At 48.9% G+C, this 23012-nt stretch overlaps 1 protein-coding gene across 1 annotated transcript in view; it reads left to right on the top strand.

Annotated features, from left to right (window-relative positions):
* sorl1 (sortilin-related receptor, L(DLR class) A repeats containing) overlaps positions 1-20305 on the top strand; it is an 86174-nt gene extending 65869 nt beyond the window's left edge. Inside the window, exons 16-48 of the mRNA XM_080459180.1 lie at positions 94-179; positions 683-855; positions 980-1111; positions 1685-1776; positions 2631-2877; positions 2955-3093; positions 4629-4802; positions 4882-4995; positions 5085-5207; positions 5751-5870; positions 6159-6284; positions 6732-6842; positions 7446-7577; positions 7764-7895; positions 8068-8202; positions 8320-8472; positions 8543-8728; positions 8809-8937; positions 9419-9545; positions 10006-10175; positions 10700-10812; positions 11719-11823; positions 11905-11971; positions 13312-13394; positions 14031-14121; positions 15046-15236; positions 15865-15984; positions 17221-17385; positions 17787-17961; positions 18742-18848; positions 19099-19288; positions 19477-19689; positions 20209-20305. Of these exons, the coding sequence (XP_080315306.1) occupies positions 94-179; positions 683-855; positions 980-1111; positions 1685-1776; positions 2631-2877; positions 2955-3093; positions 4629-4802; positions 4882-4995; positions 5085-5207; positions 5751-5870; positions 6159-6284; positions 6732-6842; positions 7446-7577; positions 7764-7895; positions 8068-8202; positions 8320-8472; positions 8543-8728; positions 8809-8937; positions 9419-9545; positions 10006-10175; positions 10700-10812; positions 11719-11823; positions 11905-11971; positions 13312-13394; positions 14031-14121; positions 15046-15236; positions 15865-15984; positions 17221-17385; positions 17787-17961; positions 18742-18848; positions 19099-19288; positions 19477-19689; positions 20209-20276 (4489 nt within the window). The 3' untranslated portion in view covers positions 20277-20305. The remainder of the gene's footprint in view (positions 1-93; positions 180-682; positions 856-979; positions 1112-1684; positions 1777-2630; positions 2878-2954; positions 3094-4628; positions 4803-4881; positions 4996-5084; positions 5208-5750; positions 5871-6158; positions 6285-6731; positions 6843-7445; positions 7578-7763; positions 7896-8067; positions 8203-8319; positions 8473-8542; positions 8729-8808; positions 8938-9418; positions 9546-10005; positions 10176-10699; positions 10813-11718; positions 11824-11904; positions 11972-13311; positions 13395-14030; positions 14122-15045; positions 15237-15864; positions 15985-17220; positions 17386-17786; positions 17962-18741; positions 18849-19098; positions 19289-19476; positions 19690-20208) is intronic.
* The last annotated feature ends 2707 nt before the right edge of the window (positions 20306-23012 follow it).

Below are 23012 nucleotides of genomic sequence, written 5' to 3'. Positions count from 1 at the left end.
TTGCTTTGTGACTTCCTGTGTGTGTTTGTCGGCTGAGAGCGCCACCCGGTGTCCAGCTGAGGGAAACTTGACGGTGTTGTGTCGCTGCTGCAGATACAGGAAGGTCCCTGGAGACAGCTGCAGTGGAGGAGATGTGGAGTCCCGGCTGGATGGAGAGATGCTGCCCTGTCCTGTTGGAGGTAACCTTCTGGAGGGGGTTTCCCATGAGCCTGCTGTGTGGATCTGACAGACCCAACAAACATCCGTCTGTCTTCTATGAAGAACCACCAGAGGAACCTCATGCACAGGGAGAACATGCACTTTGAGTCCTGCTGATTGCTTTATGTGCTTCTCATCACCATAGCCCTCGTACTTCTTTATAACCATCTTATAATCTGTGTTATTAATGTGTTGCTGATAATAGAAAAATATATTTAAAGTTAACCAAGTAGTAAAAATGTTGGTGGACAATTTGAGGGTGTAATTAAATCATCTATGTTTCAATATAAGAGAGCTGCACCACCCAAGGTGTGTTGGACCGACTGTTAATGTAGCTCACCTTCGAGACAAGCAGCGGTTCGATGAAGACTTTGGTCTAAACAAGTCGGGACAGAGAACATTACAGAGTCCGACACCGTTTTGAGTCTGTGTGTTGCTGCAGACCTGCTTCATCAGCTTGCTCTGTGTCTGTCTGTTGCTTCAGAGAGTAACGAGTTCATCCTGTACGCGGTGAGAAACTCCATCCACCGGTACGACCTGGCCACCGGCACCGACCAGGCGCTGCCGCTGGCCGGCCTCAGGGAGGCCGTGGCTCTGGACTTCGACTACGACAGGAACTGTCTGTACTGGGCCGACATCTCTCTGGACACCATCCAGGTGAGCGACGGTCCTCCACGCAGGCGCCTCACACCATGTTTAAACTTCAATTATGCCGGTTCCATCGTCAGATATTCAGGGTTTATCCTGAATGTGGGGTTATTGACGTGCGTCTCTGGCGCAGCGGCTGTGTCTGAACGGCAGCACGGGTCAGGAGGTCGTTGTGAGGAAAGATCTGCAGACCGTGGAAGCCCTGACCTTTGACCCCATCAGCAGGCTGCTGTACTGGGTCGACGCCGGAGCCCAAAAGATCGAGGTATGCCATGTATAACAACCGTAAGCTTTAATAAAGAGAAAAGTCTAAACCTTCAGCAGCTTCACTAGAAAATGAACCAGCTTCATTGAATAGAAAACATTTCAGCTTTTAAAGTAAAGACCCGTTGGGCCTCCTGAACTGAACCTGGGATCTGGTTCCACCTGAGAGGATCCTGAGAGCTGAGAGCTCTGCCTCCCGTTCTACTTTCAGGAAACCTAGGAGCCTCCAGGGGGCAGCACTGAGAACAAAGTGTTCTTCTGGGGTAATATGGGACTAACAGCTCTTTAGGATTTAATGGACAAAACACAATTAATACTTTGACCGAGGTAATGACGGTATCCCCGAACAGAAATGTTTCCATTATTAAGTCAATAATTGTAATTTCTGCTCAATTTAATGCTGCTAAACAGTCGTTTGTCTAATGTTTGTAGATGCTCTATAATCTCTAGTGTGTGTGTGTGTGTGTGTGTGTGTGTGTGTGTGTGTGTGTGTGTGTGTGTGTGTGTGTGTGTGTGTGTGTGTGTGTGTGTGTGTGTGTGTGTGTGTGTGTGTGTGTGTGTGTGTGTGTGTTAGGTCTCTAACCCTGATGGAGACCTGCGCCACACTCTGCTGAACTCCTCGGTCCTGGAACACCCCCGGGCTCTGGTTCTGCTGCCTGCAGAGAGGTAAACACACGTCTGCTTTAATCGTATCAAACCTCATGCTGAAGGCTGAAATGTAGAATCTGTAGAATCATATCCGTCCTCACTGCAGGTCACTGGAATGTGAACAGATTCACCACATAATCTGGATTAAATGGGCGATGTTATATTCTAATGAAATGCTTTTGTTGGAAACACACAAGAACAACTGTCAGGTTACGTGAGAAGCACTTTGTGAGTGTAACACGGCAACCAAGAAACCTGTGTTCCGTTAATCCAGTGAACAAGTCAAGTTTCATTAATTTACCATTTGAGCTGCAGTTAGCAGCTGAGAGCACGTCTAGTACATTTTGACTGAAATGATCAGAAAGCAGGCCAGTGCCACATCGTCTGCATAGTTTCTCCACTTTTAACTAAAAACAAAAGGAACTAATTTCTGATTGGTTGATTATTTAATATCCAAAAATCACCTGAAAAGAAAAACTGTTTCCACAATTGCAACTTTTCACAGGTGAGGTCACATTTCCAGCTCCATGTTCTGATGAAAGGTTCTATCAACCAGACCCTGCATTAAGTAAAGACTTCATAGTTTGGTCTGGAGAACTTCCTTCTGCTCTGACGGCTCCTTTACTCGACATCCATTACAAGTGAAAACGCAAAACCTTTATTGTGTTTTATATTTTGTGTTACGGGAAAGCGGCTGCCGAGGGGAAACTTCCCAAAAACACTCCGTTGTCCTGTAGAGGGTAGAAACGCTGCTACTGCGTATACACAGCAGTACTGTAGTAAATAGTTCTTCTGCTCATGCTCAGTAGATGAACAACGTCCTCGACGGAGGAGGAAGATTAGTCTGATCTCTCTCTACCGATTTGCCCCAGTTTGATGTTCTGGACGGACTGGGGCGACAAGGCGGCCGGTGTTTACCGGAGCTACATGGACGGGTCCAACGTGTCCTGCATCGTGTCCGAGGGCGTCCGCTGGCCCAACGGCATCACGGCAGACGACCACTGGCTGTACTGGACCGAGGCGTACAGCGACCGCATCGAGAGGGCGGAGTTCAGCGGGGCGCAGAGGAGCGTGCTCATGGAGGGGCTGCCCCACCCCTACGCCATCGCCGTCTTCAAGGTACCTGCAGGAAGTGTGGAACGCGCTTTGGTCCACAGCCGGCCGGGACTCACACGCTTCTGCTGGACTGTTTTCAGAACGACCTGTACTGGGACGACTGGTCCAGGATGGGGATTTTCAAAGCTCCAAAAGCCGGATCACAGAGCAACGAGCTGATCGTGGGCAGACTGACCGGAGTGATGGACCTCAAGATCTTCTATAAGGGCAAAAACCGAGGTGAGGAGCAGATACAGGGAACAGCCACACAGGGAACAGCCACACAGGGAACAGCCACACAGGGAACAGTCACACAGGGAACAGTCACACAGGGAACAGTCACACAGGGAACCGTCACACCGGGAACAGTCACCCAGGGAACAGTCACACAGGGAACATCCACACAGGGAACAGTCACCCAGGGAGCATCCACCCAGGGAACAGTCACCCAGGGAACATCCACGCAGGGAACATCCACGCAGGGAACAGTCACCCAGGGAACAGCCACACAGGGAACGGTCACCCAGGGAACAGTCACACAGGGAACAGTCACCCAGGGAACATCCATACAGGGAACATTCACGCAGGGAACAGTCACACAGGAAACAGCCCCACAGGGAACTGTCACACAGGGAACTGTCACACAGGGAACAGTCACACAGGGAACAGTCACACAGGGAACAGTCACCCAGGGAACAGTCACACCGGGAACAGTCACACCGGGAACAGTCACACCGGGAACCGTCACACAGGGAACAGTCACACAGGGAACAGTCACACAGGGAACAGTCACACAGGGAACAGTCACCCAGGGAACAGTCACCCAGGGAACAGTCACACCGGGAACAGTCACACCGGGAACAGTCACACAGGGAACCGTCACACAGGGAACTGTCACACAGGGAACAGTCACACAGGGAATAGTCACACAGGGAACAGTCACACAGGGAACCGTCACACAGGGAACTGTCACACAGGGAACAGTCACACAGGGAACATCCACACAGGCAACATCCACGCAGGGAACAGTCACACAGGGAACAGTCACACAGGGAACAGCCACACAGGGAACAGCCACACAGGGAACAGCCACACAGGGAACCGTCACACAGGGAACCGTCACACAGGGAACCGTCACACAGGGAACAGTCACACAGGGAACATCCACGCAGGGAACATCCACGCAGGGAACAGCCACACAGGGAACAGCCACACAGGGAACAGCCACACAGGGAACAGTCACACAAGAACAAGAAAACATGAGCACGGGTGTTATAGGAAAGCAGAAAGGACCATTTTTCTATTTGTTATTTCTTGGAAACATTTAATTTGATATTTACGACTGAAGATCCTTGTAGTTTGGCAATACTAAAGGAGATTTGAATTACAAGGACAGCAGTTTCCCTCCAGAGTAACAATTGAAAGATGTTGTGGATCTATGTGACTCACAGGTAGAAGATTCCAGATGTCTTCCACTGTGCAGTACACTATCATATCCAGCTGTTGGCGCTAACACAAGGTTTAAGGAGTTGCACATTTATTTATTTTACTTAGTGAGCTCCCATGTGTAGGGACAGTTTTATTAAGACTTTCAAACATCCAGATGTTAGAGCATCTTAGAGAGATTTTAATGTGAACAATACTGAAAGTATTAGTTTTGACATTGTTTTAACAGATCCAGAGATAATTGAAGTTAAAACCCGGAGGAATGTGTTTGTTTTTTGGTTTTATTACCTCCTAGAGACTTTCAATGTGATGTTGAATTCCTCCACCAGGCCATAACGCGTGTGCCGACCAGCCGTGCAGCCTGCTGTGTTTGCCCCAGCCGGGCCACCGTCACACCTGCGTTTGCCCCGACGGCGCCCCGACCCTCAGCACGCCGAGCGGCGAGCTGCAGTGCCAGTGTCCGCTGGGCTACCAGCTCCGGAACAACTCCTGTGTGAAGATCGGTGAGACTCCGCCTCAGTCCTGAAACCCCTCTTCAGAGCTCCCCGTGTCTCTGTGTGACGCCTGCTCTCGTCCAATCAGAACGCAGCTGCCTGCCCAACCAGTACCGCTGCTCCAACGGCCGCTGCATCAGCAGCATCTGGAAGTGCGACAGCGACAACGACTGCGGCGACATGAGCGACGAGCAGGAGTGCCGTAAGTCTGCGGCTCCGATGCTTCACATTAACTGCTACCTCAGACACAAACCCCTCCCCCTCCCCCCCACCCCCACCTGCCCCCCGCAGCCACCACCACCTGCGACCCCTCCAACCAGTTCCGCTGCATGGCGTCCGGCTCCTGCATCCCGCTGGCCTTCAAGTGCGACCACGAGGACGACTGTGGAGACAACAGTGACGAGGAGCACTGCGGTACGTGGAGACGCTTCAGTCAGGTCGATGAATGAGGGTAGTACGTTTATTTAGGCCACATTCAGATGCACGTTACACAAAGTTATAACAAATAAGAATATTACAGAATAATGAATTTGAAAACTCTCACAGTTTATGGGATGAAGCTGTGGATCCATCTTGACCTGCGGCTCTCTGACCTTTCTGTAGTGGCTCCATGAACCTTTTATAAAATTATACCTAAATAAACATTTGACTTTATTTACACACCAGAGTCATTTTCAAAAGGATTCTTCTCTCTGGGCTGAATGAAAAAAAAAAAAAAGCTTAATTAGCTTGAAAATAGAAGAAGAAAAAAGTAAAACTGTTCAGAAGCTGAAATAGTTTAAACAGGTGACGTCAGAATTCACAAGGTTGAAGCGGCTAAAATCAGGAACAAAAACAGCTTAAAATGTAAACAAATATTTCGTGGGCCTGTCAGTCTCGTCGAGTCCTCCGTGAGCTTGTCCTTCGTCCTTCGTCCTTCGTCCTCGCTCACTGTTCCTGCTCTGCTGCGATTCTCAGAGTCTCACCAGTGCGGTCCCGGGGAGTTCACCTGTGCTCGCGGCGTCTGCATCCGCGAGGCGTGGCGCTGCGACGGAGACAACGACTGCCGGGACTGGTCTGATGAAACCAACTGCACAGGTGAGGAGGACCCGTCCTCCAGCAGGACGGGGGGGAGGGGGGGACCATCCAGCCCTCCAGACTCCTAACGAGACAGGAGGATGAGGCTGGTGTTAAACTACAAGCCTCTGATGCCGCCATCGGCAGGCTCTGCGTTTTGTGATCGCTTGTTAATTGTTCCCCTTGAGCACAAAATGCTGGATCGTAATGAGATGAATCTAATGAATTCTCCAGTAAGCCTTGCTTTGTCTTGGGGACACACACCTTAACAGCTCCACTGTTTCTTGCTTATGTCTTGTTTGTCCCCAGTGGGCCACCATACCTGTGAGCCCAGCAGCTTCCAGTGTCACACCGGTCACTGTATCCCACAGCGCTGGAAGTGTGACGGAGACGACGACTGTCAGGACGACTCTGATGAAGACCCTCAGTACTGTGGTGAGTCCGTCCTGTGGAATCCGACCGGCTCTCCAACATTTCTGTTCACCTCCTTTCTGTTTCCCGCGTATAACAACATACTTATACAACACGCACATACTTTGTTATACACTTTGACAGTAAACTGTGTTAGTTAAAACATGCAAACTGTCGCTCTGCACTGGTTTCATTTCAACAGACTCAGAACCACAATAATCATCCCTGCTGTTTACGGGATTTTAATCTGATTATACTGGAGGTTTGTAGTAGTACATGGTGTGGTGGTATTCATGATTCTTTCACAGAAATGCGTTTAAACATCATGGAGGCTTTGATTAGGAAAAAGAAAAACCCCAAAACCTTCTGTTCCCCAGCTGGTCCAGCAGGACTCCTCCTTCTGTGTTTAAACAGAATCACTGGTTCCACTTGTCGGGTCGACACAAACAGAGATGTGTTGGTGTGTTTCAGAGGGAACTCTGTGTAAAGGCTTCCTCTGCTCCAACAACACCTGCCTGCCTGCGACCGCGCACTGCAATGGCGTCCAGGACTGTCTGGATGGCGCCGACGAGCACAACTGCGGTGAGCGGCTCCATGCAAACAAGTCAACAAACAAACAACGTGAAGCTGAAGGTTTTCATCAAGGCCAATAAAAACTTATAATGTAAATGTGTTCAATAAATCCCCACATGACACTGTGGTTGAAAAGGCAGTGGGTCAAAGACGGAACCCTGAGGAACCCCACAGCTCATTTCTGACCGTTCCCAGCAGAATAACACCGGAAATATGAGAGATTAAAAGACGAACAAAGCTTTGTTTATTACGTTAACGGGAGGAGCTGTGAAGTCAACTGAGATGAATCCACTTTAATTAAATCCTTCATTCCTCCTCCGGTGGTTCTGCTTGAACTTCTTTTACCACATAGAACATAATTAACACCCACATGGAACAGAAACCTACAGAACCCATCCAACACACCGATTCTTCCTCTCTGTTCATTTAATTCTCATTATGAGATAAAGTCTCCTTCTCACATGACTAAACACCACACACAGTTTCAGAGTGTGTGTGTGTGTGTGTGTGTGTGTGTGTGTGTGTGTGTGTGTGTGTGTGTGTGTGTGTGTGTGTGTGTGTGTCGTGAGGTTGTGAGGTTGTGACGCTGACGGTAGTTGAATTCCTCCACAGACCCGCTGTGCACGCGCTACATGGAGTTTGTGTGCAAGAACAGAGCCCAGTGTCTGTTCCAGTCTCTGGTGTGCGACGGGATCAAACACTGTGAGGACGGATCAGACGAGGACCCAGAATATGCTGAATGTGGTGAGCAGCATCACGAGCGCCGGGTTCTTTAAATCCTCTTCAGGGGAACGTTGGAGAACAAGGGAGTGTTTGGGAGAAAAAGGTTTTAGATGTTTGTGCTGACGGGTTGTCCACCGTGTTCTCTCGGCGATTGCTCACGGTGAACAAGAGTCTGTGTTTGTAACGGTCCTGTGTGTTCTCCGTCAGCCACGCCGTCTGAGTTTGGAAAAGTGTGTGACGCCTACACCTTCCAGTGTGCCAACGGAGTGTGTGTGAGCCTGGAGTGGAAGTGTGACGGCATGGACGACTGCGGGGATTACTCTGACGAGGCCAACTGTGGTGAGGAGGACACACACACACACACACACACACACACACACACACACACACACACACACACACACACACACACACACACACACACACACACACACACACACACACACACACACACACACACACACACACACACACACAGACTGTGATGCCGGTTGCTCCCTGCGTCTTGCAGCTGCTCCCACCGAGCTTCCCGGCTGCTCCAGGTATTTCCAGTACGAGTGCAGAAATGGCCGCTGCATCCCGACGTGGTGGAAGTGTGACGGAGAGAACGACTGTGGGGACTGGTCTGATGAAGCTCAGTGTACAGGTCAGGACCCGGGACCACCGGTCGTATGAAGCCGTGTCACGTCTGAAACATTGAGTTGTTCCTGTTGCACGAGGAAGAACGACGTCCAGCTTGTGTTTTTTGGTTTTGGTTTTCCAGGCGGTGTGACCCCTCAGACTGTGGCCCCCGGTCCCACCACCTGCGCCCCCAATCGCTTCCACTGCGGCTCCGGCGCGTGCATCATCAACACGTGGGTGTGTGACGGCTACGCCGACTGTCCCGACGGCAGCGACGAGCTGGGATGTCCGACAGGTGCCGACCGGCTCTCGAACTCCCGACGGCTGATCTTGAAGGGTCGCTCACTTTCTTGTCTCCTCCACAGTGGTTAACGGCTCTGTGACGCCGGCCCCGGTACCCACCCAGGCCCCGCCTCCTCCGCCTCCTCCGGCCCCGGGTCGCTGCACTCGGGGGCAGTTCCTGTGCCGGCGCCCCCCGCGGTGTATCCCCGACTGGCAGCGCTGTGACGGCCAGATGCACTGTCAGGACGGCTCGGACGAAGCCCAGTGCCGTGAGTGACCGACACGTGGCTCGCAGGTCATGCGTACAGGAAGTGATGTCATCAGGATTTACTCTCTTCTCTTGGTACAGCCACTCGCGGTCCTCTGGTGTGTGTGAACGGGACGCGCTGCTCTGATGGCGAGGCCTGTGTGCTGGACGGCGAGCGTTGCGACGGCTTCCTGGACTGCTCCGACCACAGCGACGAGGACGACTGCACCTGTAAGGAGGGAAACCTGAGGGGCGTCATTACCAGCAGTTCTTCTGCTGTCCATTGGGGGCAGCAGAGTTTCAGTAACAACGCACTGAACCACAGATGCACGTGTTAGTTTTCCACACAAGCACTGTGGTTTCCCCAATCTGGAGTTATGGATGCAGTGACTGTTCACCAGTTCAGTTTGTACACAATCCTGTTTTTCACAATCATTTTCCAAGCGAATTAAACTGTAATCAGATTATTATGAAGACATGAAGAGGAACACAGTGTTTCACACAATCTGAAGAAAAACACTGAAATTCTATCAAAGATTAAGTATAAAGTGGAGATTTTTAGGACGTACTTTTTGCTGGTTTTGAGATCCACCAGGCGGTGTGAAGGAGAGTGTGTCCACTGATTCAGTGTGCTGTGGTGCAGCGCTCCCTCCTGCAGGACTCCTGTTATCCACCTAAACAGTAATACCTGCCTCCCCCTTTCCCTTCCCAGTGGACACTCTGGCCTATAAAGTGCAGAACATCCAGTGGACCCCAGACTTCTCAGGGGCCATCACTCTGACCTGGTCCCGACCCAAAAACCTCCCGCTGGACTCCTGCTACTTCCTCATCTACTACAGGTGAACCCAAACCCGATGTTCTAACAATAATTCAATATATGTGTACCTTGTTTAACACTGTCACTATTCTCTCCATTATAATTAGACATTGTAATATTATATATATGCATGAAAAAAAAAGAAGCAACCTTAATTTTATTCAAAATCACATTCAACAACCAAAAACAAAGTGTGATTGTGTTCAACAATTATCCACATTTTAAAGTAAGTAAGAAATATTGAAGGCAAAGTGGAGAAAATACATCAGTGTTGTTTGAGGAGCCAGTATAGAGGACTTTCATTCATTCATTGTTGTTTATTCAAACATATTCATCATTTGTTTGACTAAATCTGAGTGTGTATATATATATATATATATATATAGTTGTTGTATTATTCTGTATTGAAAGGCTTCATGCTCCCTTCTTTCTGGTTCCAGCCCAGTTAAGTTCAAAGTGTGCTTGCTGCTTGTGCTTCTCAGGCTGGTGGGCACGCAGCAGTGGACCATCATGGACACCCACAGCAACAAGACCAGCTACAAGCTGACCGTGCTGAAGCCCGACACCACCTACCAGGTCAAGGTGCTCACACAGTGTCTCAGCAAGCTGCACAAGACCAACGAGGTCATCACGGTGCGGACGCCGGAGGGACGTGAGTACGACGGCCCGTCGCCTTACTGCAGCTCCGGCACACTTCCACTGGAGCGATTTTTTTATTCTTCTCATCGACTGCTGAGCGTGACATCACTGTGACCGACATAAAGATGCATTGCGTGGTTTTAATAACCAGGTTGTGTTCTTGAACCACATCGTGCTGTTGTTTTTCGTCTTTCTAATACCAGTAATGATATTTTATTGATTGATTTTTTTTTTCCACCAGAAGCACAGGAGCCGCTCACGCTTCACTCCTCCATTTCATTAGGATGAATAAGAAACTCTAAACGACTTCATAGGAAAGAAAATGTGACAAAAGTTCTGAAAAAGAATGAAAAATGTGTTTGTCCTCCTGATTCGCATCAGAGGGACGTTGTTCAGTCGTTACTGGAAGAACATTTTTAATCACCCAGTGGATGTTTCTACAGTTTGAGCACACACACACTTATTGATTGAATGTGTGTGTGTGTGTGTGTGTGTGTGTGTGTGTGTGTGTGTGTGTGTGTGTGTGTGTGTGTGTAGTTCCTGACCCTCCCAGGAACCTGCAGCTGTCCAGTGATAATGCTGAGGAGGGGGCGGTGCAGGTTTCCTGGAACCCTCCGGACAAAGGCCACGGACTCATCAGAGAGTACATCGTGAGTAGAGTAATCAAATTACATGTAAACAGGCTCGGCGCTCTTCGCTCTGAGTCACATCCGCACACCAACAGTGGAAGAGGCTCAAGATTCTTTCTGCACACGGACCGTGGCGATCTGAAGACGTCCTCCCCACCGTCTGAGACGCCACTGCCTCCGACAGTGGAAACCTGAAGATCAGGAGATATGATCTAAACCCAGTCCAACACCCCCCCCCCCCCCCCCCCCCCCCCCTCCCAACGGGGGTCTAAACCCAGTCCCAGTCTTCCTGGAGATTTTAACACAAGAAAAACTAATGATTCATTGCAGCTTTCTGTTATCATACAGTGACACCTAGTGGTCCCAGATGGTATGTGCAAGTACATTCTGGTATCGAACTGACATTAGTGGCTGAAAATGGCATGAAAACAATCTGGAAATGTTCCACTGCATCACAGATGGATTGCCTATGGCAGGGGTTCTCAAATCCAGACCTCGAGGGCTGGCGTGCTGCATGCTTCAGGTTCCTCCCAGTTGCAACACACCTGAATCCAATAAGGAGCTAGACGATGACATCATCATCAGATGGAGGTGTGCTGAAGCTGGGGGAGCTAAAACGTGCAGGACACCGGCCCTCCAGGCCCGGAGTTGAGAACCCCTGTTCTATGGTCTCATTGATGGCTGCTTCTGTCTCTTTAAAGGAATAATTCCAATCAGTGGTTTGGACTCGCGGCCGCATGTTGGATTTAAAGAATAGGGAATCAAAATGTGTCTCGTTGTTTAAATTTTAATGGTTCAACAGAATAGAATCGAAATACTTTAAGAATCCCAGAGAAACTTCTTTGAGCATTGGTCCACTTAAAGGAATTGATTACTCGATGTGACCCTCTCTCTCTCTCTCTCTCTCTCTCTCTCTCTCTCTCTCAGGTGGAGTACAGTGAGGGTCTGGGTGTGGACTGGATGTCCCAGCGCTCTTCCGGCTGCAGCACTGAGGTGAAGGAGCTGCAGCCTGACACGCTGTACCGGTTCAGGGTAAGAGGACTGCAGTGCCCCCGTGTGGTGAACGCTGGAACACACCGGCTGCTCGGTTTGTTGATCTATGATGTTCCCCAGGTGGCGGCGGTGACCAGTCGAGGCGTGGGGAACTGGACCGAAGTGAAGTCCATCACACCAAAGAAAGGTGAGTGAGGAGCTCCTGCAGCGCCCTCTGCTGGCACACGTCTTCCCACTCTGTCCTCCCCCGCCTGCGTCCCGCTGCAGTCCTCAGCTTCCAGATGTTTCTGCCCCCACAGAGCATCTGTTCCAGTAGAAACAGCCTCCGAACTGGAAAACCACTTAGCTCTGCCTGGTGTGAACCACAAACCGCATGTTTCCACTCGTCCCCGGCAGCCTCCCGTCTGGAGCATCGCCGCAGCGCGTGGTCAAAACATTCTGAGTACTTCAGACTCAGGAAACTGCAGTACTGAGGCTGTCGGCACGGTGTCATACTCTGGATGGACCAAGATGAAATGATAAAGATTCTTATTATATGAAGTAAATATACTCGTATGGAAGACAAGTTTTTAGATTGAAGTATGGCGACATGATTGCGCAACACGTCGGCTGCCGTCGTGTTTCTTATCGAACAGTTTGCTCACGGCAAACTTCCTGTCACCGCTTAGTTTATGTTGTTCAGTGTGTCGGGCCGTCACTTCTAAGATTGTTAAAATCACAGTCTGCAGGAGCTTTAAGTGTCGGGCGCCGCCGCCGTCTTAACCAACTGTGTGAAAAGAAGACAAATGAGCATCAATTAATTTCCCCGGTGGCAGATCGGGACAGAAATATGTTGTTCAATATCCGAGTGTCTGGTGGATTCTCTAATAACTTCCTATTACAGGAACTCCTGTGAAGGAAGCAGCTCAAAAAGAAAAGTGTGATTACATTAAAAGATTTCCATTAATGAATGAAGTTAAAGGTGAAAACCTCCAGGAAGGTCCAGACGTTTACGTTCTCACAGTCTCTGTGGTTTGAGAGGCAGAGCAGCTCCACACTAACATGGAGCGTCTGCTGTAGTGAATTATCTCTTTAAGTGATGAGCTCCTCTATAATCCAGGTGAACTCTTTATCATCTGTAATCTTCAGTCAAATATTACTACATTTCTGCTGAACAGGACGTCTTTATTTCAGATATTGTAATAATAAGTTTTTCTTCTTGTTAAATCTTATTGATTCCTGACATTTCAGCAAATTCCTTTTTTAAGCAGCAGTTTCTCCTCTTTTCATCTGCTGCTGATGTTTTTCATTAACAAGAGTTTCAATATCATGAAGTGATGGAGCCACTTTGATCTCTTCATCCATCCATCCATCCATCCATCCATCCATCCATCCATCCATCCATCCATCCATTCATCCATCCATCCATCCATCCATCCATCCATCCATCCATCCATCCATCCATCCATCCATCCATCCATCCATCCATTCATTCACAGCTGAACTGAAAATGCAGAAAGAATTGACCAACAAAGGTTTTGTCTGCAGCTCTGCCTCCTCCGTCTGTCATCGCCGACAGCATCACCAGCGACTCCATGAGCCTCTCCTTCAGCCTCAACTCTCAGTACGAGGTGGGGCTGCTCTGAACACACACTCTGAACACACACAGACTCTGAACACACTCTCTGAACACACACTCTGAACACACACTCTCTCCTAAACACACACAGACTCTGAACACACTCTCTGAACACACACTCTGAACACACACACACTCTGAACACACTCACTGAACACACACTCTGAACACACACTCTCTCCTAAACACACACAGACTCTGAACACTCACTCTGAACACACTCTCTGAACACACACTCTGAACACACACTCTCTCCTAAACACACACAGACTCTGAACACTCACTCTGAACACACACTCTGAACACACACTCTCTCCTAAACACACACAGACTCTGAACACTCACTCTGAACACACACTCTCTTACACTCACACTCTCCTAAACACACACTCTGAACACACAGTCTCTTACACTCACACTCTCCTAAACACACACAGACTCTGAACACTCACTCTGAACACACACTCTGAACACTCACTCTGAACACACACACACTCTGAACACACTCTCTGAACACACACACATTCTGAACACACACACTGAACACACATTCTGAACACACACACTCCTAAACACACACACCCACTCCTAACTCATGCCTGGGACCTGTTCCCGTGTTCCCCTGCAGGTGAAGCAGTACGTTGTGGTTCTGTCCTGGCAGTTCGACACACACGTCAAGGAGAACAGGAACTTCACCGTCACAGACTCGGTTCTGAGAGGTAAACAATGTCCGGTTCCTTCACAGCTGAAACTCACTTCCTTCAATTCTGCTTATTACTCTTTTTTTTTTTAAATGTAACATGAGAGTGTTTAAAATCACAAGCTGACTGATAACGGAGCCTCTGATCAGCCATAACATTATGACCGCTGTCTGGAGCAATGAGCGGAGTGAGGGAAGGATTGGAGAGAGTTTGAGGACGGTCAGGTCTTCCAGGTTCTATCAGCTGGTGATGGGATCAAGGTGGAACAATACAAGCTGCTGCAGAAGGTGGTTCTGGTTGTGAGTTTACGTGGTGCACAACAGTCTGGTGCACGTCAGACGGTTTGAGGAGGACCTAAACAATATTCAGCAAGCTGGTTCTAATGTTCTGGCAGGTCAGTGTGATTCTTATCAGCCTTGCTGTTGATATTTAGCAGAGCTCAAAACAAAACGTTGATCCAACCATCTCATCAAATCCAGATAAAGTACATAAGAATAAATGAATTATCTCCTGAATGAATTCTAACGAGAGACAAAAGCAGCTGAGATGATTTCACTGCTTCTTTATTTCCTCATTTCTGAGGACAGAATCGTTTATCAAGATTCTGTGATTCAGCAGCTGCAGTCCGACGGGCAGAGGATGGTCTCTTATTACCATTACAACTTACAGGAAACCTTCAGTCCATCATTCATGAAGACATTTTCACCAGTTCACAGCCATGTGGTCACTGGCTGCATCGTTTCTCGCCGTATTTTAACGTCTCTGGAGGATTCTTCTCTCCTGCTTCTAACTTCCAGTAGAAAGATATTCTTGGTCAAACGGGTATTCTGACCAGCTTATTCTCCCACTAACAGGTTCCATGTCTCCACAGTTTGTCGAGATCAATCAGTAACTCAGTAACCTTGACTAATAAAATGTTGGCTCCTCCCACTGTGTTTGCAGCCACAAACCTGACGGCGGGCACGTTGTACGAGGTGGCGGTGTGGGCGCACACCAGCATCGGAGACAGCCCCACCGCCCTGTCCCACCAGCAGACCAGAGGCTCGCAGCCCGACAGGCCCAGCCTCAAAGCGCGAGCTCTCAACCAGACGGCCGTGGAGTGCACGTGGAGCGTCGGCGACGCACCTGCACAGGTGATGGCGCAAAATCTAAAGGAGGAAACAACAACGACCTGAAAACCTGGGGAGGAGGGGGGGGGGGGGGGGGGGGGCATCTGGAAGAAAACCGGGGACATTTGAAAAAATAAGAAAAACACCTGAGAAAATTTAAGAAAAAACATTTAGAAAAAAAATGGGAAAACCTGAAAAAACATAAGGAAAAAAAAAAGAACAAATGTTAAACAAAACCCGAGGAAATCTTCAAAAAATTAAGTTTTTCAAAAATCTGATTAAAACTGAGAAAATCAGAAAGAAAAAAGTGAAAAGTGGAGAATATCTTGAAACAATGAGAGAAATCCCGAGAAGCTTCAGACAGCTTCATCCTTCTGACCTTCTCCTCTGTTAACGCAATGGACCTTAATTTCTTCACTAAAATTGTGATTTTACAACTTAAAACATCCTCCAGTAACATCACGGGAGAAAAGTGAGTGAATATTAATTAAAGAATTTCAGGAAGAAACCAAACAACTTCTCTACTTCGTGAGGAGAAGCGGCTCTTCTCGTCGTTCTGGAGTTCATACTGTTCCGTTTTGCAGGAGAAGCTTTTTGAAAATGATTCTGCAGTGGATGTGACTCACCTCAGTTGTTGTGTGTTTGCCTCCAGGTGTACGGGGTGTTTTACGCCACCTCCTTCCTGGATCTGTACCGCAGCCCCCGGCAGGTCCGGACCTCCTCCCTCAGCCTCACGGTGACCGTGGACAGCGACGAGCAGTACCTCTTCCTGGTCAGGCTTTTCCCTTCGGCTTGCATCCTTATTCAAAGCACAACACCACATTTCCTCGACTACGAGTCACAATTCTTTCAGTCGTTTGGTTGGTCATGTGACTCCCGCAGTGGTACATCCCACCTGTGACCACTAGGTGTCTCTGTACGACCACAGAAAAACCTCCGTGACGACTTTGACCAGCAAAAAGAGAAATGTCCAGAGCAGGATTTAAAGGAAGAGTAGAAAGACTTCAGGATTTAAAGTAAGAGTAGAAAGACTTCAGGATTTAAAGTAAGAGTAGAAAGACTTCAGAGGGAGAAACTGAAGGAAAGAAAAGCGTCACTGTGATGAAGGAAACTTTATTTACCCGACAACATTCTGGTGTTTTCCTTTGACATCGCTGCCGTGGAAACCGGCTCATCGTTCACTAAAGGTCACAGAAGCTTCTGGAACAGGAGGAACATCTGGACTTACATGTGAACATGGAGAAACACATGAATTCTTTAATCACTGGGAATAAGAGGTTTTTGTCTTATTTTAACAGATGCAACTTATAGTCCAGGAAATGCTTGTATGCCTTCAAAATAAATGTGTGTTTTCTTCACTGTATTAATCTGTTTTCACCATCTCCTCTGGAAGATATTCTGTTTTCACATTTGTTCCGTCATGTGGTCACATTCTGTGGTTTACAGACACATTTAACATGGCAGGCTTTAAAACTGCTCCTCACTCCAGTACTGCTGCAGTACTGCAGTACTACTTCAGGTAGTTTACTGGAATACTGCTGCGCGGCCCCTTACAAACCAAGGAAACCACCGCATGGAGTCACAGACTTCTGCAAACCACTGTCTGTGCACACAAACCACCAGTGTCTCCACAGGGACTGAAACATGTGCACATTGTTCAGTCGCACAAAAAATCTATAGAATATCAGCAGTGACTCATTTCAGTGTTACGAATAGAATTTCTATCCGATCCTGTTGGTTCCGTTTTAATTGGACAGATTTGTGTACTTCCTGTTCAGACCAGCTGCAGACGGGTGGAGCTCAGCCTCCGTCACACCCGACCTTGAACATGATTCCAGAAGCATCAGAGGTCCCATGAAACTGCGTTTCAGAAGGATTTAGGTTCAAAAGTGTAATTTTATCCGACTGGTCAGGATGGGGAAGTCTTTTCTCTTCTGTTTGGGCCGTGAACAGAACCTGAACAGAACCTGAACAGAACCATGCTGACTGACTCCGGTTCCCCCTTCAGGCTCGGGTGGTCTCGCCCTTCCTCGGTCCTCCCTCCGACTACGCCGTGGTGAAGATGATCCCCAACGAGAGGCTTCCTCCCAGAAACCTCCACCGGGTGAGGGTGGACAAGACGCAGGCCACGCTGAAGTGGCAGCCGCCGTTCGACGCGCCGAACTCAGACCTGGTACCGCTCTTCCTCCTGTGTCTGTGATGATGATGATGATGATGATGATGATTGACACTATTAGAACCTGAGAGTCCAAACCGCTGGCTGCAGTGCAGTCTGTCCATACGGCGCAGCCACATGTGGGATTATTACAAGAAATCTTCATCTTTATAAACTGACGTTTGATATTAATATGAGTTCTACGTGATTTGAATCATTTTTTTAATCTAATGAATCACAGATTAGTGTATTTGATCGTATCGCTTTAGTCCAAAAACAGCACTTGTAGTTTGACTCCAGCCTCATTGATTCACTTGAACAGACTCACCAGGGGGAAACCAAACTGTCGTTCTAGAAGGAACCAACGTTCCTGCGTCTCCTGTAAAGACCTTCTGCTTCCTCCTTCGTTGTGTCTTCAGACGTACGCCATCCACGTCCGGGACGTGATCCGGAAGGTGGAGCGGGACTACAAGCTGAGCACCTCCAACAACACGGTGGAGTACGTCCTGAAGGGTCTGGAGCCCGGAGGACGCTACAGCGTCTCCGTCCGCCTGCGCAACATGAGCAAAGAGGCCAGCTTCTCTCTCAGCACAGGTACAGCTCCGAGGCTCAGCGGCTCAGCGGCAGCCGAGGGGTTAATCCCATGTTGGACCGGGAGGAACGTCTGGTTTATAGAGAAAACATGCATCATGTCAATATTTGTCTGCGTCTGTTTGTTTTAAATATCTCACCTCCACCGTCGGGTTGTTGTTAACGGACATTTTGATCACATTCCACTAACGAGGGAAGCAAAAGAAAAAGATCTTAAACTGATTTCAATCTAGACACATAATCTATAAAACAGTGAGGAGATCAGAATCTGATCCAGCTGGATTATCAGGATTATTCCGGTTTAACTCCACAAACAGGATATATTCTCTAGCTTTGAACCATTTCTGTAAAGTTTTGGGTCCATTATTCTTTATGCAGAACAGGAGTTCCTTTTTCCAGACCCTGATGGTTTTAGCAGATTTGGTCTGAAAAGTGTTAACATGATCATTTTAACTTGCTTCCTTTATAATCCAGATAATCTTTCAGTTTATTTGAATTAAATAAAGCGTGGGTCCCAACACAGGCCCCTGTGGGACGCCACGACCATGAGGGCCTGTAACCTCGACTCCACCGTGTGATGATCTGTAGTTTACTGAAGACAACGAGCGTTTCAGTAATTATTCGTTTTTTTTAGGACTAATCTGGTCTCATGGACCCAAACTGAGCCTGGTTTGAGGATTTGGGTTTTTAATTGAGTTGTATAGAACCCAGAGGATTAGTTTCCTTCTTCTCGTCCTGATGTGAGTGACCTCTGACCTGAGGACGGTCTCTGTCCTGCTTCAGTTCCTCTTCCAGCTCCCGAGGCCCTGAAGATCCTGACGGAGAAAGACCACGTCTTCCTCTTCTGGAAGAGTCTGGCTGTGAGAGAGAAAGACTTCAACGAGAGCCGGGTGAGACCACCAGACCAGCTCCAGACCCAACATGTTGCCGGCTGGACGATAGAGCATCAGCTGTAATCTCTTCAATCATAGGAGTGTAGGACCTGGAATAAAGAGTTTATTAATCCACCTCGGAGCCACAGTCAGGGATTAAGCCCCATGTCCTGTAAAGTCCCCATCGGTTTCAGTCTCCATCTTGAGTTTGACCTTCAGTCTGGGACCTGAACACATTCTCTGGTTTTCTGCCCCCTGCTGGTTGAAGGGCTACGAGGTGCACGTGTTGGACAGCGTCACCAACCAGACGTCCTTCCTGGGAAACACCACGGAGACGTACTTCCGCATCGGCAGCCTGCAGCCCGGACACAACTACAGCTTCTCCGTCCAGGCTCGCTGTCTGGTGAGCGGACAGCTGTGTGGAGAGGCGGCCATGCTGCTGTACACCCAGCTGACAGGTACACACACACACACACACACACACACACACAGGCCATCATGAGCTTTGTTCAGTGATTGTTCAGCAGGTCGACATGATGCTGAGCCCTCAGAGCGCCCTCTGTAGGATAATCTGGAAACTACACCAGAAGGTAAATGTTCCAAACAAGTCAAAGTCCCGGCTGTGTGTGTTCCTGCTCGTCTCCAGGCGCCGCTGACGCCTCCCGGGCTGAGGGCCACTCGGGGGACATGGCAGCCGTGGTGGTGCCGGTGCTCTTCCTGCTGCTGCTGGGGGTCTGCGGGGGTCTGGTGGCGCTCTACCTGAGGCACAGACGGCTGCAGAACAACTTCACCGCCTTCGCCAACTCGCACTACAACTCCCGTCTGGGCTCGGCCATCTTCTCGTCCGGGGACGAACTGGGTACCAGGAGCCTCTTCATCAGAACTGATCCTGGCTTCAGTCCACTGATTAGTCAGAAGCAGTCGTCTGTAGGAGGCGCTGTGCTCAGCTTTTCTCTGCTCAAGTGTTTCCTATTTCAACTTTTAAATGTACTTCTCTACCACCCACCTCTGTCCAGGCTAAGATTCTGGTCATTTGGTTCAGGTTGAGGAAATCTCTCTGAAAACTGTGTTTATACATCGAACAGGTTTTTAAAATGTTTATTTTTTTTTGTGTCTTTTGACACTTCAGTAGCCAGGCTATGAACCAAGCGTCATATAACGAGCCTTTTGTATGTATTTTAGTATTTGAAGAGTGTTTAAAAGTCGATCTGAGGCTAATACAGTGGACTGACACCAGGAAGCTGGAGTCAAATTACAAGCATTGTGCATGCGTGTAGTGAAAGACTCTCTAAAGGTCGTCTCCTGATGAGACGTGAAGCGATTCTGTAGTCGATCATTCAGTCAATCACAGGTCATTAACCCTCCTCTTCCTCTCCAGGTGACGATGATGAAGATGCTCCCATGATCAGCGGCTTCTCAGACGACGTTCCCATGGTCATCGCGTAGCAGCACATCCTCTCTCTCTCTCTCTCTCTCTCTCTCTCTCTCTCTCTCTCTCTCTCTCTCTCTCTCTGTCCTCACCCCTCCCTTAGGCCACGCCCCTTCAGTACGATGGCGCGAACGAGCTGGAAAAACCTCGCCGCCGTCCTCCGCCCCGGGAATCCTCCCGATCACGTCAGCCCGGAGAAACGCGAAGAAAAATGGAAAAGTGTAAAGAGAGAAAGAGATATTTTTCAAATATATGATGCACTTTTTTTGGATGCGCAATAACTTATTTTTTATAATGTTAAATATATATATGGGGTCAAAAAAAAAAAAAAACAAGTCAGAGCGTGAGGAAGAGGCGGACTCTGAAGAAACTGTGAAGGACCTGAGTTTGTCGGGCGCCGCGGTGAACGACGGACCCCGTCGAAATGCAAACTGACTTTCCGTAGGAGTGGTTCATCGCTTAAAGCCAAAATCAGCATCCAGAGACTGCGAGTCGAACGCAAACACACTCTGAGGAGAAACACCAGGACTGAGACTCCTGCTGTGTACAAACTGTACAAACTGTACAAACTACAAACTACAAACTGTCAGACTTGCTCGTCGTGACGAAGGTGAGGAAGAGGTTCGACGTCCGACGTGCCCGTCTTGTCCAAAGCTGCTGATTCTTGTAAAGTCTTTGACGCGGCCAAACAGCCGGCCGGCGCCACGCCGTGACCTCACACATCCGCCACGCCGTGACCTCACAGGTCCTCCTTTATTTCCCCACCAGCTGTAGGACGAGGCCTCGCTCCACCCTGCTGCTGGCATCCTCCACCCTGTCTGTAAATACTGGCTTTTAATGTGTCCTCTCCTCGCCATGCTGCACCACATCGTTCTGTGGCAGCTTGTTTCTATTGTTTTTAACCCCTCCACGCCCACATCCCACCCCCCACCCTCCACCCCCCAGCGTTGTACGCCATGTAGTAGTAGAGAAGTGTGTTTGGGGTTCTCAGGGAAGAGTATCGGAGCGGACACCAGCGCAGCACCACCACCATCACCGCCGTGGCCGAGGCACCGCTTCATCCACCGCTCCATCCACCACTTCATCCACTGCTTCATCCACCCCTTCATCCACCCCTTCCTCCACCCCTTCATCCACCGCTCCATCCACCCCTTCATCCACCCTTCCTCCACCCCTTCATCCCCGCTCCATCCACCCCTTCCTCCACCCCTTCCTCCACCCCTTCATCCACCGCTCCATCCACCCCTTCCTCCACCGCTCCATCCACCCCTTCCTCCACCCCTTCATCCACCGCTCCATCCACCCCTTCCTCCACCCCTTCGTCCCCCTTCATCCACCCCTTCATCCACCGCTCCACGGGCTCAGCGCTGTGAAACAAGCTGTGACGGATGAAGCGTTCAGCCGTGGAGCTTTTTACCCGTTTCTGTTGAGTCTTTCTGACACTGAACTTTTATTTGGCTTCGTTTCTTTTAAAAACACTGAGACATACTTTTTTATCATATTTATGGAAAAGTCCAAAGCTGTGGCTTCTTGTTCAGACCAAAACTCTGAGAAGCGACCGACTTGTCTTGTGTTTCCGTGCGGCAGCGTCTCCCTGCTGGAGTCTGGTGTCGTCTGCATCACGGAGACGTTTGTTCGTCTTCAACCGACTTTCAGTAGAAAAACCAGCTCCTGAATCAAGACCCGTCATTTCACGTTTTATTATCGGTCACTAATCAGAGTCACATGGAAAGTTCCACTGTGTGTGTGGAGGCTGAGTCCGGTCGGTTCCGTCTGGTCCGGTGGTCTCGGAGGGTGTCCTGCTTCCTGTTGACCGTGTTCATGTTTCGTTAGTAAAGACGTCTTCATGAATGTATTTTGTACTGGTTAAGGTTCGGTCCAGCTCGTGAAGCTACTGTCGACTCCTGTGAAGTTCTTGTTTGTTTGTTTGTTTGGATTTTGGCTGCGAGCCAAGCTGCACCACATCAGTCTAATGTCATTATATTGTCGAGAGATTCGACTTGTGATAAAGTTTATGAAGTTTTACGTCCAGATAAAAATGTTCTTTCTCTTCTTGGATCCGGTTTTAATCAGACCTTCAGATTGTTTTCTTCTTCTTTGTTCTTTAAGCTCCCAGGTCTGATGAAATGTTGGAATAAAGAAGTGAAACACGATCTTTTGTTAACGTGATGTTGTGAACGCACCGTGCAGGGAAGCGTCGCTCCTCACTATTGGTTTGTGGAAGGTGATGGATGTTCTGTACGTCCCGCAGCCCCTCTGCCAGCCCTCGTCTTCTATCGGCCCATTCTCACCAAGGATCTTCAGATGTTCCCCAGACCGACACTGGAAAGGAACCCAGACTATAAAAACACCTGTACTGCAGCACCGTGTGAGCTGAATGAAATATTCAGGACCTCCATGTGAGGTCGTTACTTCAGAACTGTGGTGGACTCCTCCTCCTCCTCCTCCTCCTCCTCTTCGTCTGCTCTCTTCACCATGTCAGGATTTCTCTTTCCACTTCACGTTCACTTCTTTTTCATCTCATTTAATGGAGCCCTTTTTTTTTTTTTTATTTAACCTGAGCTGGTTTCAGAGTCGAGGAGGTCGACGTGTTCGTCATGTGTACAGTCATTTAGTGAGAAAGGTCAAGGCACATGCACGGGACTGCCGTGCACTGAAAGGTTCCACATGTTCCCATATTATCTCCAGTGAAACTTATGAGTTGATGTTTTATCTGTTGGCAGCAGGAAAGTCGGACTTCTGCCACTTTTACC

The sequence above is a fragment of the Lipophrys pholis genome (genome assembly GCF_963383615.2).
Source record: "Lipophrys pholis genome assembly, chromosome: 3".
NCBI classification, from domain to species: domain Eukaryota; kingdom Metazoa; phylum Chordata; class Actinopteri; order Blenniiformes; family Blenniidae; genus Lipophrys; species Lipophrys pholis.
Note: the sequence above shows the minus strand (reverse complement) of the source record. Positions and strands in the feature narration are given on the sequence as shown.